Genomic DNA, 17,129 nt, shown 5'->3' with positions numbered 1-17,129 from the left:
GGTCAGTTCTACCTGGACCAAAGTCCCTGTTTCCAAAGATGGGTGAGAACTGGGATAGCTGCTGCTTTACTCCCAAATAATCAAGTACCTTTTGCCAGACCAGCATTGTATTTTCAGAAAAGGGTTTTTTCTTTGTTTAATAAGTTTTTTCCTGTCTGATGAGTACAAGTATAAGTTTATAGGAATAGAGATATGCTGGGACTCCATTGTAACCCACACTGGGGGCTCTTTGGATATAAAGTAAAACATAGCTGCTCTGATCTGGGCTGCCCAGAAATACCATAATAAATTTGGTAATTGTAAACCACCCCTGTCATAAGGTAGATATAAAAGGGACAGCCTCACTCTAGGATGCTTACTGTTCCAGATGAAGTTGGAAAAAGTTTTATTTATCTCCTTAAAAAAGGAGAGGGGAGGGGAAAGTGGAACTGATTGGAAAATGCATAAAAACTTTGGCAATATTGTCATTTTTATGATATTGACGCCAGAATGTCTTCTTGCTTTATTATGACATTATTGGAAAATGATTTGAAAACACTAATATTAATTAATAACTTGTGGAATGATTCATTGTTACATAACAAATGTTACTGGGTGATAAATATGGTAGAAGTTATTGTAATAAATAAACCATTTCCAATAAAGATGAACTTTGAACTGTAATGAACATTAAACACTGGAAGACTGAAGCAACAGGCTGAATCTAGTTTTGGTAGAAAGAGAAACGATAAATCATGCAGATGAAAATGAAAGAGTTATTTTTAATGTATTAATTGATTTATTGTGACAGATTCTGCTCTGAATTGAAATTCCTGGTCAGTGTCTGAAGAAGAGGATTTCCTCCCTGCAGCTGTTTCTTCACGCTCCGCCGGTTTTCATCTGCTGAAATAATTTATCTGTAAACGAGTTTCAGTTTCTCCTCTAAATGTGAGAGCAGTGGGAGTTTCATCATCATCATCATCATCATCACGTCCCGCAGCAGCTCGACGCAATCAGAGCGAGCAGAGCGGGTCGGCGCCGCCGGGAGATCTGACATCAGACGGCTGAAAACGAGCCGACCTGTTCAGGTTGAGAGTCTGGAGGGAGGAAACCGGAGAGTCGGCCTGCTGGCCGGACAGAACCCGAGCCGCAGGACCCGACAAACGATCCGGGTCCGTCCATTTCAGTGTTTTACCAGAACCTTTTCACAATCTGTCCATCTGCTGAAATATGGATTTAATTTGATCTCCAATAGCTCTAATATTGTCCTTAACATTTTAGGGTTTAATTATTTCTGACGTTTAATTAGCAGCAAAGTTTTCTGATGTCGTGGAAAAACGCCAGGTACAAAAAAACATGGAGGATAAAAAGAAACTCCAGGGATGATGAACATCCTGGATATTTAACCGCCAGAACGACGAAGGGCATCATGGATGATGTCAAGTTTGGGCAAAATTTATTCTGCAGACTTGATTTGATTTCAATTCTGAAAATTTGAGAAATATAAAAATGTTAATAGGGGAGGATTAGCTGCTTGCTAGCAGTGCATTAGCGACAAGTTTGTGGCTTTTTAGCAATGTTAGCTGCTTGTTAGCAGCCTGTTAGCGACATGTTTGTGGCTTTTTAGCAATGTGTTAGCAATGTGTTAGCTGCTTGTTAGCGACATGTTTGTGGCTTTTTAGCAATGTGTTAGCAATGTGTTAGCTGCTTGTTAGCGACATGTTTGTGGCTTTTTAGCAATGTGTTAGCAATGTGTTAGCTGCTTGTTAGCGACATGTTTGTGGCTTTTTAGCAATGTGTTAGCAATGTGTTAGCTGCTTGTTAGCGACATGTTTGTGGCTTTTTAGCAATGTGTTAGCAATGTGTTAGCAATGTGTTAACTGCTTGTTAGCGACATGTTTGTGGCTTTTTAGCAATGTGTTAGCAATGTGTTAACTGCTTGTTAGCGACATGTTTGTGGCTTTTTAGCAATGTGTTAGCAATGTGTTAGCTGCTTGCATGCAGTGCGTTAGCAGCAGGTTGTCAGAGATGAAGTGTGAATGGCTCAGCGTTGCCTTGCTGGAGCAAAGTTAATGATGAACTTGGATCAATTAATTTGCTCTTGTTCTTAACCCTTCACTGACATGGCTGGGGGTCAAAGGTCAGAGTCCTGATGGAGGGACATGTCCTGTTGAGGTGTTTATCAGCCACATTGAGCTGCTAGCGAAGTTTAGCGGATTATTCCGGCCAATCTGGGCCAGCAGCAGAGCATTCTGGGAGCATTTATGGGGTTTTATCACCTGGGTTCATTGTGCTGAAAACAGTGTGACTGAAACCGCCTCAAAGGAAACAAACCAAACGACTGAGAGGCTGCTGATCCACTCTGAGCTGTTTGGGAATCAGAAAAACATTTTATTCTGCTCATTAATTATTGATTCAGATTTCAGCTTCTGTTATCCTGATGTTCTGTTCGGCTACACTAACGATTCACTCTGTTTCATATCAGATATTTAAAGCTGAAGAAGCCGCAGTGTTACCAGGCAGAAACCAAGCCATGTTCAGGCTCCAGCAGAGAAGTGCAGGAAAACCCCAATAAAATCAGCAGAACTGGCTTCTTCAACGCACTAAACCAGCACTGAACCAGCACTGAACCAGCACTAAACCAGCACTAAACCAGCACTGAACCAGCACTAAACCAGCACTGAACCAGCACTAAACCAGCACTAAACCAGCACTGAACCAGCACTAAACCAGCACTAAACCAGCACTGAACCAGCACTAAACCAGCACTAAACCAGCACTAAACCAGCTGCTTTGGTTTAACTAGTAGCACTAAACCAACTGGTTTAGCTCAACTAGCAGCATTAGAATCGCCCCTGGGTGAGGAAGTCTCTGATTGGACAGTCTCTGAATCATCCACAGGGAAAGCTGAAGTTGGGCTGATATCCCGGAGAACCGGAACACCGAGAGGGAAAGACTGGCTGTGTGAAGAGGTAAAGAGGAGCATTTAAAGGAGATCAGTAATTAGAGGCAAACAGAGACACGAAAACATGTTCATAAAGCAGCAGGAAGTGAACGGGAATCACTGCAAGATGAAGCTGCTCTTTGTTCCTGTCGCTAATTAGAGCCGGCTGACGGCCGATCTGCGGTTTGCACAAATACCAACAGAGTTCATTAAAGCAGCAGATGGCAGACAGAGACTTAATTAAGTCCACAGATTAGAGACAAACTGCAAAACAAAACGGAGTTTGCTGTTTTTACTGTTTGGAGACACAGGAGAAAGAATCCCATGAAACCACACAGAAAACAAGGAGAAACTACAGCTGCTTGCTTCACAACAGACCAACTCCGGTCCGGTTTAATCCAACTCCAGTCCGTCTGCCTGGTGAGTCCGGTTCGTGTTTTAGAGGTGTGAATGTGTAATCAAACTGGTCCAGATGAATGAAGGCGACTTAAAATCACAAAGATTCACAAACAAAAAATAATCAAAATAAAACTACATTTTATTAGCAGAAACAAAATTAAGCATGAATATTTTCTGAGGCTTAAAATAAATAAAAAAATCACTTTTGAAACTCAGAAATTTGTTGCACATGTAATAATTGATCCGTGGTTTCTGCAGGTTCATTTATTGTAAATAACTGAACAGTGACAGAAAGCAGCCGGTTCTGCAGGAACGGTTCTCTCTGCGTTTATTCAATCTGTCAATCAGGAGACATTAGCATTAGCACTTAGCATGTGCTCCAGTTCTCCAACCTGATCTATGCAACATAATGTTATAAAGGCGTAACAGCAACTCAAATGAAAATATCCAAACACTTATCAGTAGTAGAGAAGGAAAAATAAACATTTGGACATAAATGAAAGGATTCTGTTGGAGCTATTTATTCTTTATTTCTTTATCTATTTGAATTTTGTTAGTTTATTCTTAAACTTCTATTTTTTGCATTATTTACAGAGTTTATTTGCAGGTTAATAATTGATTTTATATTTTGTTTTGTTTTCTTATTTTTTCCTATTTTTTATCATTTGTAAGCTAGACAGGAAGTGAGGCGGGTCAGTCCACCTTCTATAAATGTAGGGGCCTGGTAAAGGACCAACAGGCATTTGGGTTTGGGGCCTATGGTTTTTACCAGTGCAAGAGATCAGAGAGAGAGATCAGTGCCAGAGAACAAAGAAAAGTTTGATAATTGTAATTGCTTGGATAAAAGGAAAATAAAAGCAACCAAGACAATCAACAAGTTTGGACCTTGGGATTCTTTTGCCTGTGTTAAGAATCTGGACCCCAGTGCCTCATAGTGGCTGATGGAACTTTTTATTGGATGTTTGGTTTGACAAACAATCGCCACTACAGATTCCAATGGATTTTAAAACTCGCCTCTCTCCATGGGATCGATAAACGGAAGACAAGAAGAAAGAGAGGCGGAGACAAACCGCTCAGCAGACAGAGGGACAGGCGGGTAGAAGCGCAAAATACATTAAAACATTTTGAGAAAATGTTCAGCTGTTACTGTAGACCCAGGTACAGGTGGGGCTGTTTGCTTCCGCCTTCGGGGAAAAGCGGTTCGGTCGTTTCACGTCTGTTGAAAACGTCATTTCACCCTCGGTGCCTGCAGGGCTTTTCCACGAGCCAGTCGATGATGAACATTGATCCGAAGCCCCAACCAGCTAGAGCAGTGCTTCTCAAATAGTGGGGCGGGAACCTTTGGGGGGCGCGGTGCGATACCTGGGGGGGCGTGTGATCCTGGGGAACAGGCTTTTTTTTTGGCCGTACTAGTATAAAGTGTAATTGCGCACAGTAGGCGGCAGTGGCGCTCTCATTGTTACTTCTGTCACGTTTGCGACAGTGCAACATTTTACGACTTACAAGACAACAGGTTTGCCTTGGTTAGCAGTGTTAAGTCAACAAAAAGCTCCGACTGCGTTCTGTCTATGGCCTCCGTTATTCAACAACCCCCAACATGAAAAAGTTTTTCACAGGGATGAAAAGAAAAGCGGAGAGAGACAAAGATAATGAGACAACAGAAAGTCAACCGAAAGCTAAGAAGAGGAAATACGAGGAAGCGTATTTAGCGCTTGGCTTCACTGTGACTACAGTTGGAGAAGAGGAAAGACCGGTGTGTTTGCTGTGTCTAAAAATGCTCGCAGCGGACAGCATGAAGCCAAATAAATTAGCGCGTCACTTAAATACGTTACATCCCAATCACGCCGATAAGCCGCTAGAGTTTTTTCAGCAAAAAAAATGTTATGCAGAGATGGATAGTCACGGTGGGGAGTGGGGGGCGCGAATAGTTTTCTTCTTGCTAGGGGGGGGTAACGGAAAATAATTGAGAAGCACTGAGTTAGAGGGTCAGGGGTTAAGGGTTAAGGTTAGCTGGACTTAACATGAACAGGTTTGAAACCAGAAGTTTATCAAGATCTTATTTTATTAAAGTATTTAGCTCAATAAAACTGTCCAGTTAAGCAGCTAGCTCTCTGAGCTAGCTCTCTGAGCTAGCTCTCTGAGCTAGCTCTCTGAGCTAGCTCTCTGAGCTAGCTCTCTGAGCTAGCTCTCTGAGCTAGCTCTCTGAGCTAGCTCTCTGAGCTAGCTCTCTGAGCTAGCTCTCTGAGCTAGCTCTCTGAGCTAGCTCTCTGAGCTAGCTCTCTGAGCTAGCTCTCTGAGCTAGCTCTCTGAGCTAGCTCTCTGAGCTAGCTCTCTGAGCTAGCTCTCTGAGCTAGCTCTCTGAGCTAGCTCTCTGAGCGTTAGCTCTCTGAGCGCTAGCTCTCTGTCTGAGCTAGCTATCTGAGCTAGCTATCTGAGCTAGCTAGCTGAGCTAGCTAGCTGCGGCTGCCGCTCTGCCTCTCCTCTCTGGTTCTGACGTCACATGAAAACATCAAACCTGAAGCCAAAGTTCTGGTTCGTTCCAAACTGCAGCTGACTTCAGAACCAGAACTGCTTCCTCTCTGTTAGCTGCTCTCTGTTCCTGCAGCTTCCTGTTTTCCCTCCTCAGACAGAAACAGTTTGCAGCAGGAAAACAAATTGAGCAAAATGTGAGATTTGAACGAGTTCTGGTTCCGGATGTCGGGTTTGGACCTCAGCAAGCCGACTTTAAACGCTGACATGTTTATTTCTTGTTGTCTGGGAGCAGAAAGGACCCCATGCTGTTGTTCTTCCCTTTGTCCCGTCTAACGATGGTGAAAGCAATAATTACACACGAAACACAGGCGGAGGGTTGCCATGGAAAGCACTACTCCACCTGAGGATACACTTCCCCAAAAGAGGAAGAGGAGGAGGAAGAGGAGGAAGGAGGAGGAGAATGAGGAAGAACAGGAAGCGGAGGAAGAGGAGGAGGAGGAAGAGGAAGAAGAAAAGGAAGAGGAGGAGGAAGAGGAGAAAGAAGAGGAGGAGGAAGGAGGAAGAGGAAGGAGGAGGAGGAGGAAGAGGAGCAGGAAGGAGGAGGAGGAGGAGGAGGAGGAGGAAGAAAAGGAGGAAGAGGAGGAGGAGGAAGAAGAAGAGGAAGAGGAGGAGGAAGGAGAAAGAGGAAGGAGGAGGAAGAGGAGGAGGAGGAAGAAGAAGAGGAGGAGGAAGAAGAAGGAGGAAGGAGGAGGAAGAAGAGGAAGAAGAGAATGAGGAAGAAGAGGAGGAGGAAGAGGAAGGAGGAGGAAGAAGAAGAGGAGGAGGAAGGAGGAAGAAGAAGAGAATGAGGAAGAAGAGGAGGAAGAGGAGGAGGAAAGATTTCTGTGAATCCACCTGCAGGTTCAGATCCTCTGAGCGTCAGAGTTTTATAGATCAGGACTTTGTTTCAAATTCAACTCAAGTCTCAGGAGGTTTGGATGCTTCCCTCCTGATGGTCCGGTTGACCCGGTTCTACTGGACCCAGAACTCCATTATCTGCTCCACCTCCAGCTGCTGTGGTTCTGACCCAAACCAGCCTGTTCCCCTCCTGGCCTGTGGGGGCGCTGCACCAACAACCACTGCAGGAAACGACACTAAAACCTCTGAAGATGCTGAGAGCAACTTCCTGTTTCACCAGATGAAACAAGATGGAGGCGTCAGAGTTTAGAGGTCAGAGGTCAATTGGCATTCACACCTCATTAACCATACCAGACTTTGACTAGGCCAATAGACTGGAGTTGGATGGTAGGAACTCAGCCTTTCAGTGAAACCAGAGGGACCATACATGTAACGTTTGATGGGAGAGCCGGAGCCGGTTTGGAGGGAATCCACACAATCTGGGACAAAACGAAACGGGAGGAACAGATGGAGACGAAGAGAAAACCAGCAAGATGGAGGAGGAGAGAAAGCTTCACATGAAGCTGTGAAGGAGCAGAAAACCGACAGGAACCTGCAGCTTCACGTCTTCTGTCTCTACTTTAAACAGAACTCAGTGAGCGAGGGAAGTTCTGGCCGGGAATCCTGGAGGACCGACAAGAAGCCCAGAAACGGAGACATTTTAACAGACGACGTCCAGCAGCCAATTAAAGCGTCTGCACGTTTAAACTCAACCAGGTGGGGTTTTAATTGAGCTGAGCTGCGGCGCCCTCTGCTGGACAGAAACACAAAGCACAACCTGAAGACGACAAAAACTTCAGTCTGCTTCTTCACTTCCTGCTTATTCCATCAGTTCAATTTGACTTTTCTCAACGTAGCGTCTCCTTAAAACTCGTTTCTGCTCTTTGAACTTCAGTCAGATTGCAGCAGATTGCAGCTCCCTGTTCTCTCCTGACGATCCGATCAGGAAGCTTCTGGAAGGGTCCGGTTCATCTGGTTCCGTCCGGTTCAACTCAAAATATTTAACAAACTAAATGAATAACTTGGAGCTAAATCTTTAGCTTGTAAACTAATATGCTAATATGTAGCTGTAAAGCTACATATTTAGCTAGCATGCTAATTGCAGATTAGCATGTAATTATGGCTAACAACATACTTAATTAGCAAGCTAATATTTACATTGCTAGTTTAAATAAACTAGTTTAGATAAATTGTTAAAACTAAATAACATTCAGTTTGTAAACAAACTAAATGCTTAGTTTTTAACTAAACATTTAGTTTGGCCGTTAGCTCAACCGAGCTAAATATTCGGTTTGAAACTATTACATTTTTAAATGAATGAGTATCGGGGTGTGAATTTGACTGGACCACCTGGACCTCAGCCGGGCCGGAGATGAGACTGGTCCGGTCCGGTCCAGTTCAGAGAAACGACCATCCCGAGAAAATCTCCAACCTGATTGGTTAATAACAGATGCTGGTTCCTCGTCATGTCACCTGTTAAAGACTTACTGGTTAGAAACCAGTTTAGTTCTGGTTCTGGTCCAGTGACTGTTGGCCTGCTGCCACCATCTAGTGGCGCCCAGCGGTGCTGCAGCTCGATGTGAAAATAAAACAATATTTTCTAAATGTTTCAGACATAAAAGCTTAATGTGAATTAAAGTTTTTTAATAACCAAAATTTAAAGTTTAGATGTTCTGTTGCATTAAACCAGCAGCAGGAAAGTTTAGAGCAGATTTCCTGTTGCTACAGTGCCGGGCTTTGTTTAGGCCGCCTGCAGTTAGTTATTCTTTCCAACAATATCTGAGATTATTTCTATTAATCAACTTTAAAGCTGTAAACTAGACCGCCAACACCAGGGGGAAGCAGAGACCAACATGAAATCAGTTCAAATCTGCAGAATAAAATCATTTTTCTGTAAGAAATTTAAAATCTATTATTTTGCTGGTTTGAACTAAAAAACATGAACCATGAATTTGTAGAACTGATAGAAATAAAGTTTATTCCGATGGATCTGACCGTCGACCTGAGAAAAACTTTCTCCTCCAGTTTCTGAAATGGCCATGAGGCTCCACTTCCTGTTGCAGCAGGAAGTGGAGCAGGACCACGTGTCCTGTTCCCACGGAAACACGGCAGCTGTTTCCTGTAAGGCAGGGAACGGAGCGGAGCTCCACAGGGTTCTGCTTCGGGGTCCTGATGGGCTCATAGTAACTCCAGCTGGAACTCATCATGTTTTCAGTTCCTGCTGCTGTTTGTAAAGTTACAGTCAGAAAATTTAATTTAGTTTTAGAGAAAAACAATGGAGTTCATTTTTAGTGTCATATTTTCAACAGCAGATCAGAGCGAAATGTATAGATTGGAACTTAATAGTCAACTTTTCAGATATTTATCTCCAACCTTAATATTTAGTTTACCAACTAAAGATTTACAGCTAAACGTTTAAATATAATGTGACTAATTAAGGAGCTAAAAAGTTAGTTAGCTCAATACTTAGCTACAGGAAGTGTACTATCAAAATAAAGCTGATAACCTCCTGTTCAGACTGAACCTGTAGACTCTGTAGATCCGTCAGTAAATGTCTGTCAGCCTTTAAAACGATTCATCCTTCGTTTTAAACTGAACTGTTGGAGAAGACAAAAAACAGAGGTTCCATGAACAAGCTTTTATTTTGGTTGTCCACTTCTGGTTTTCAGCTAGGATACCAGCTAAATATTTAGCTTAATATTCTAAATGAACACTCAAACTGAAACAGTTAACATGTTGCTAAGTAGTTAGCTTGTTATAATGAAATATGAGTTTAAAAATGACAGAATCAATAATCCAGATCGACACCGAACGGCTCGACGTGATGCAGTGAGACTTTAATTGAAAAGATGCAACAACTGACAGGATGTGAAAAACCTAGAAAACAAGTGAAAACAAGAGTGGTGTGATCTGTGTGACGCCTGTCCCTGCGGTTCTCTCGGACCGAGCCAGACACGAACAGAACAATAAGGCACTTTGGAGAACAAGCTAAACCACTTTAGCTAGCAGGGCGTTCAGGTCCCACAGCATGACGCCTCCGCTGCAGAAACACGCTAAATAAATCCTGTAAACAGTGGCGTTTGGCCTGGAACCAGAACCAGGCCTGGATGGTTGGATGAACGGTTGGATGCTCTGCTGTAAACAGGCTCAGCGAGGGCCTAATCTCTGACAAACTGAAAGATTTCTTCTGGATCCATGCAAAACATCCAGGCAGAAATATCAAAAGAGTGAAAAAAGATCATCAAAAATCAACTATAACAAGACACTGACGTCAGAAATATTAAAAGTTTCAACTATAGAAATACAAAATCTTAAATATTCAGCTGAAATATTTTTCTCCAGTGATTGAAACTTCAGATGGAAAAACAAAAGAATAAAACCTAGCAGAGCATCATAATACAAAGAAATAAAACCGGCAGTGGTGGGCACACTTCAGCTAATGCGCTAACGTTTAGCTTAGCGCTTGAGCTAATTTTGAAAACATTTAGCTTGCTTAGCTTTGCCTAAATTAAGTTTTCCTGATAAATTCTAATTACTTGGCTGTTTTGTTCAAATAATTTTCATTTTGGATTAAAAAAATTTCATATTCTTCCAGAATAATTTTTAGTAAACAATCTGAAACCAGGAACTCCTCACTTTTCCACCCATGATGCAGTGCATCTAATAACCCACGTCTGAAAGAATCACTTCCTTTAGCACAAAAAGGTTTCACTCTGCAGAGTGTAACTGGTTGAAGTAGCGTGTTAGCATTAGCTTCTGCTAAGTACTGTGATGTATCAGTTTAGCATTAGCAAAACTAATTTGTTTAGTGCTCTAGGGTTAGCGCAGCTGACGTTTTAGCTAGCCCACCACTGAGTTTGACATCCATCTGCTCCAAATGCAAGAGAAGAGCCCAGATTAGCAAAGCAGCGATGCTACAGCTTGAACATGGTGACCCATCACTGAAACGTCTACAAGGTGAAGAAGAGTTAGCTTTAGCAAGCAGACGCAGCGTGTGATGCTAGGCAGTTGATCAGACAGAAAACCTGAGCTGAACTCAGAGACATGCAGCAGGTTGGAGCTGAAACATCTGATCAGATCGAAAGATTGTCTGAGAAGAAAACTCTGCAGCCTCCAAGTCCAGGCCGATTCTGCAGCTTCTGTACGGATAGAGGGGAAAGATGGGCCGCCGCAGAGGACTGCTGCTGTCACACGCTGAGTCAGCGCCGTGAGAGTAAAATCAACAGTCTGTTGGTTCAGAGTCCAGAGAGCTGAAAAATTCAGACTGAACGGATTTATTTGTGAATCCCTCATTTGGTGCCAGAGGAAACAGAAGCATCAATCAGGCAGGAATGTTTCTGTTCATGTTTTCATCTGGTTCCGGTTCTGGAGGAGTGAAATGTTTTGGATTCAGGGAGCAGAGATAAAAACAAAGTTTAGCTTTTCTGATGTTTGTTCATGTTAGAGGATCAAACTAGGAAACTGATTTTATGTGAAAGAACGGCCATCTTTAAAAGGCTGAACCGCAGCTAGCGTTGATCAAACACCTTCAGTGCAAAACTGCATTTTTTACAAAATAACAGTAAAATGTCCTCAAAGTTTTGAATCAATTAAGTAAAGTGACTCCAAGTTGAAGGAAAGTTTGTTTTTACTCATTTATAATATGATATCATCCACAGCATGTGCTCACTATACTAGCATTAGCCTAATATGTTAGCCAAAGCTAATTTAGCTCAAGCTAAAATTACAGAGAAGCAGATTTTGGCACAGATTTTACCAGACAGTTACAAATATGTATTTATAAAAATGAATAAATGTTTAGTCTTTCTTTTCTAAGAACTGACAAGCTAAAGTTAGCCAGCTTCCCTTCACGAAGCCTCTCTGTAGTGTTAGCATCTACGCTAACTTCACTAAAACATAATCAAATTTAGGCTTTTAGCCAGAACTGAAATTAAGAGGGTTTTTTCCACATCTATAATTACAATAGATATATAGATTTAATATGTTGAAAGTTAATTTTACTTTTTACATTTTTGAATGGCTTCAAAGATAAGCTAACAATATCACGTTAGCTTCCACTGCAGCAGTAACGTTTTTAACGTCGCTATTAAATTATTTTCACACATTGAAGTAAAAACATCCAGCTAGTTAATAATGCAGGTGAATAATTATAAAGTCTGTAAAACGATTAGAAAGCTAATTTTTTTCCTCCGTTTATTTATTTATTTTTGATATTTACATGACAAAATGTAAGGCTTTTGAATGTTTGTAAAAAACTCAAAACTGATATCAGGTTTGGAGAAATAATTAGATTTTTATCTGAGACCATTTCTCTTTCTGAACTTTAGTTAGAATTTTAAAGGACTATTTTTTACTGAATTAATTCATTATACTTTCACAGCAGAATATTAAAGTATAATGTTTGATGGAAGGGAAGATGTTTGATGAGACGATTTATCAAGTTTTTCATCCCAAAGTAAAATCATTTTGAAATCATTACTTTAGTTTTTCATTTGTACTTTTTGAGGTGGTATTTTGTGGGTTTTTTAGAGTAAAATCTGGTTTGTGTCGTGCATCAGTGCCGACGGTTCCCTGTGGGAATCACAGAAACATGCAGAACCATCACAGGCTTCAGTTTGTGCTTCAGCATCTTTAAATCCACTTCAGCTTTTCGTTTCTCTGTTCAGCCAATATAACAAACATGCAGGTTTTAGTTTGAGTACATGTGAGTGTTTTGTCTCCGTTTGTGCTTCGTCTAGCTTCTGATCCATGCAACATCTGGTGCTTCATAATGTTTCACATTTATAGCAAATAAATGTGCTTGTTTTCAATAATTCATCAGTGCAGATATTTCCATGTGATCCTCTACATGAACAGGCTGCCGGTTCTGCTGCCGGTTCTGTTGTCTTTGGTTCTGTTTGCCGGTTTTTATGTTAATTCAGTTAAAAGCACCAAAAATCCACACAAAACGTGACGAAGGTCAACGGAACGATTCAGGAAAATTACCAACAGAAACAATCCTTTAGATGTATTCATCGGTTTGTGTCTTAATTTGGTTTGAAGTCATAATTTGCTGCACACTGCCGGCCAGCAGCCTGAAAGGCGTCATCCTGAGTCCAAACTGGGAGGTTTTTATGGAAACATGAAGCTGAAACAGAAAAACGTGACGTGGATCAGCTGCCTGACGGACTGAACTCAGCTAAAATGATCCGGTCCGCTCGCCGGTTTTGGTCCAGATTCTGTTTTTCATCCAATCGGGTTCGATGAGCGGGTTGTTGCCGGCAGAAAACTGGAGCAGGATGCAGCTGTCGGCCATTTTCACGACGAGTCACTTTTACTCCTGTTCACCTGCAGATCGGAGAGCAAAGCATGATGGGTAAAAACCACGCAGACAGAAATCACAGGCGAGTCGAACCAAGAGGTCACTGTGGGGTCACCGTTAGCTCAGAGGCAAACAGAGCAGCTTCTATGTTCACTGATCTATGGTGTCTGACCGATCCGTTAAAATGAGACAAAAATTGTAAAACAAAAAAAAATCGTTAAATTATGACAAACTTTTTGCGATAATTAGATGTGAAACGTTGAGATTACGACTTCTAAAAATCAGCCGATTTGCTGCGTTCAGGTTCCTCCATCTTGGTTCTAGAGAGACTTGACCTTTGACCCTTCCCGTGTCAGGCTGCTGTCTCGTTGAGCTAACTCCATCAACTGACCAATCGGAGGAGAGGACGTACCGGCTGCCGGGCCGCAGGCGACGCTGTACGACGTCCACAAATTGACGACCATCAGGAACGTCGCAATCAACCCGAAAACCTGCAACCAGACAGCAGGGGGCGCCGTCAGCCGCTGACACGCAGCAGGAGGAAACAGGAAGTCCCTGCTGGACCTGAGTTACTCTGCCGTTGTTTAACCAGAGCGACTCACCGACGCCACCACCAGGGAGGAAACGGCGCCACATTTCACCGCAGCGATGATGGAGGCGATGAAGATCAGGACGGACCCGACAGAGTAGTGGAAGAACTCCTGAACACAGAAACTCTGGTCATTTGTTGATATAAAACCTCTAAATCGTGACCTAAACCTGCAAACATTTTCTGATGAAATAAGATCAGAACCAGACGAGTTGGTTCATCTGAAGTAAATATTGAAACAGGATTTATTTAAGCTCAGAGTTCAGATAATTCAGGCCTGAGCACAGCTGTACTATTTCACCAGACTGGAAATGATTCATCTGGATGTTTATCCATGCTAATCCGAAGCGCTGCAAACATGAAAACTGCTGCAAAAACATGATTGAAACTCAAAACACCAAATACAAACGCAACAGAAAATGCTGCAGGAAGTGGAAGAAAAGATGCCGCAAAACTGCAGAAATCCTCCAGGCCACCAGGGGGCGTCTGGAGTCGCTAGACAAACCTGTGTCTTAAAAGACATGAAGTGCAGCAGACCTTTCCTTTCCGTCTTCATGGAGGTCCGGCTCCCCCTGGTGGCCTGGAAGATTTCTGTCTGCAGAGTTTTAAATTCGCTGTTTTGGTCTTTGTTGCATTTTCTTCTGCTTCTGGTTTCTGTAGCCGCACCTTTTCTCTGTTTTTTGGATTTGCATCATTCATGTGTTTGCTCCAGACTTCCCCTAGTGGTCTGGAGGACTTGGATGTTTTTGTGATTTGTAGCATTTTCTGTCGCTTTCCTCCAGACCTCCAGGGGAGTCGGGACCAGACGCTCAGTAAAGACGGACGTCCAGAAGGAAGTTGCAGGAAAGGTTCGCTGTTCTTTTTTATGATATTATAGAAAAGCAGCCAATGTTACTGACTCTAGTCCCCCTATGGACGGGAGGTGGGCCGTTGTTTTGTGGAGCCAGTTTGCAGCGTTTTAATCTTGCAGTTTTGGAGCAACCCTGACGAGGCGTTCCGGTCACAGGAGACATGAATCCATGCAGACGTTTAGAAAGTCACTTTTTAGTATTTAGAGACTAGAATGAATCCTGAAACTGAAACCTGGTCCAGCTGCTGTTTCCTGCTTCAAAGCTAACATCAGAGACGCTTCTCTGCTTTTCAACCGGAACAGCAGCCTGACGCGCCGCACCACTTCCTGTCGCTAACCCCGAGGTCCGATGGGAGCAGAAGGAGCGTCTCACGCCAGCGGCCAGTTGATGCAGGGCATCTTCACCTGCAGCCTGCACAGGTGCATGAGGAAGAAGATGAGGAAGGCCACCAGGAACCAGAGCACCACCACCTCGAAGAACTGGAAGGCGTACCAGTCGGGCCAACCGCGGGCCAGCCGGACGCACAGGAAGGCGACGAGCAGCGACAGCTGGAGGCAAAACACGGTCCGTTAACGCCAGAACCAGAACGGGCCGAGCAGAACCTCAGAGTCACACAGGCGGAACCACAACACAGAAAAACCAGCAAAACCACACAAACCAGAACGACCTGCTAACTGGGAATATTAATACAAACTGTGAAAAAAAAAATATAAGCGATAAAAACCAGGAAACAGAACAAGACAAAACACATGAGAAAAATAGAAATAAATGACATTATAGTCAAAGTAAAAATTTACCAAAAATAATCAGTGTAACATAGTTGCTAGCGTTAGCTTGCATTAATAATTTGAACTTTACAGCAAACTAAAAATCGGACTCTGAAACAGTTCTGTAGTTTGAACTAACAATACATTCACTGTGAAAAGTGAAATTTTCCAAGCTGTGGCAGAAATCAGCCTATTATTTATGTGCAACCGCCATGTCATAGTATCTAGTTTGTTTTATTTTACCACAGCCAATGATGTGGATTCTTAAGCAAACAGATTCCATTAGAAACTTTGGAGAAACTATCATGAAAATTAACAAAACATCCTCAAAGATAAATGATGAACAACTTGCTGGTTGTCTGCACTGTGGGAGGCGGGGGGCCTCCTGAACCCGGGGCCCTGCTTTTCACAGCTCTGTCCAGGTTTGGCTCAAGAAAACAATCAAGTTTCGGCTCCAATAAAACATTTCAAACTATGAATTCATCAGAAACGCAGCGGCCGGTTTCCCCAGCTAACGGACCGGGCGGCGATGCGGCGGCGCGGCTTGGCGGCGCGGCTTGGCGGCGGCGCCGCGGCTCGGCGGCGGCGCCGCGGCTCTCACCAGCTGGCCGATCTTCAGCAGTCCCGGATGGTCCGGCTGTATCCCAGGTTGAGGCCGCCGTTCCCGGACGACCTGCCGCCGGGCGGCGTGCTGCTGATGGCGGTGAGGGACATGGCGGCGTCCGGCGGCGGCTCCAGCGGAGGAAATGACCGCTTTAGTGAAGTTCAACCGCAGAGGAGCGGAGCGTCGATGGGAGCGGACCTTCTTCTCCTCCGCAGGTAAGCTGGCGCAGACACACCAGGACACTTCCGGGAGGACTTTCACAATAAAATCTGTAACCCGTGTGGTTCTGGAGTCCGGTCTGACAAACCGTCAGGAAGTTATTGAGAAACAATGAAACTGTTACGACCATTTGTAACTAACATAGTGGTAATAGCAGAACGCATTACATTTAACATTTAACGCTGGAAGACGTTTTAATATCCAAAGGTTTAGTTAGCTCAATAGTTGAGAGCAAACCTGAACTCTTCCATCATCCAAACATAAAATGGCCGCCACACATATCTTTCTGTTTTAAAGGTGCAGTATGTCACAGCTGCTGCCATCTAGTGGTGGAAGGGAAGCGATTCCAATCTCTGCCTTGTTCCAACAGTTTGTCTGAAAACTATTAAACTAATTAAGACAAAACTGCATTTTTCAATGTAAAGATTGTTTATCTTTTAGTTATCTTAACATTTTCTGACGTCACAACTGGCTAATTGTTAGCATCAGTTTAAAGCAAACTTTTCCTTTTCATTAACTTGAACTAGTTCATCTGCATGAAACTAAAATAATTTAATTTAATCAGAAGTCATTACAGCAGCCTAGAACTACAATATTATAGAAAAATAAAACAAATTTAATAAAAATCACAAAAACATGAAGAAGCAAAAAATCATTTTTCATGAAACGTTTTAAATGTTTCACGTTTTTATTGTTGCTGTGAAGAAAAAAGTCAAGGAGCTTTTATTTTGAAAGGAACATCCTGTGTGAGCAGAGTTCAGGCGGTTCAGTGTGTGAGGTTGACAGGTGGGTGTGGCCTTCATCAGGAAACACTGCAGCATCCTCATCATCATCATATGCAGCCCCAGTCCAAACAGGAACATCCAGCAGAGACACCGGGGAACCGAACCGGACCGGACCGGACCGGACCGAACCGGACCGGACCGGACGGCTCTGCCAGGCGACCGGACCGGACCAGGTTTCTGTGAGCACATTCAGCATTTTCTAAACAAGCCTAGCTTCAGCAGCTCAGAGGTCACCCAGAGGTCACGTGATGAAAACACAAAGAAATCAAATCCAGATCCGGTT

General features: G+C 43.1%; 1 protein-coding gene across 1 annotated transcript; it reads right to left on the bottom strand.

Moving 5' to 3' along the window:
* Nucleotides 1–12,857: 12,857 nt before the first annotated feature.
* On the bottom strand, nucleotides 12,858–16,056 carry LOC129356533 (CKLF-like MARVEL transmembrane domain-containing protein 7). Its single transcript, XM_055026114.1, is given in 6 exon segments — nucleotides 12,858–13,057; nucleotides 13,444–13,522; nucleotides 13,634–13,733; nucleotides 14,844–15,019; nucleotides 15,840–15,865; nucleotides 15,868–16,056. Coding segments are annotated over 6 exon segments (480 nt in total). The 5' UTR covers nucleotides 15,953–16,056; the 3' UTR covers nucleotides 12,858–13,043.
* Between the last annotated feature and the right edge of the window lie 1,073 nt (nucleotides 16,057–17,129).

Source organism: Poeciliopsis prolifica, unplaced genomic scaffold, assembly GCF_027474105.1.
Source record: "Poeciliopsis prolifica strain line A6 unplaced genomic scaffold, Auburn_PproV2 SCAFFOLD177, whole genome shotgun sequence".
Classification (NCBI taxonomy): domain Eukaryota; kingdom Metazoa; phylum Chordata; class Actinopteri; order Cyprinodontiformes; family Poeciliidae; genus Poeciliopsis; species Poeciliopsis prolifica.
This window is presented reverse-complemented; position numbering and strand designations above follow the sequence as displayed.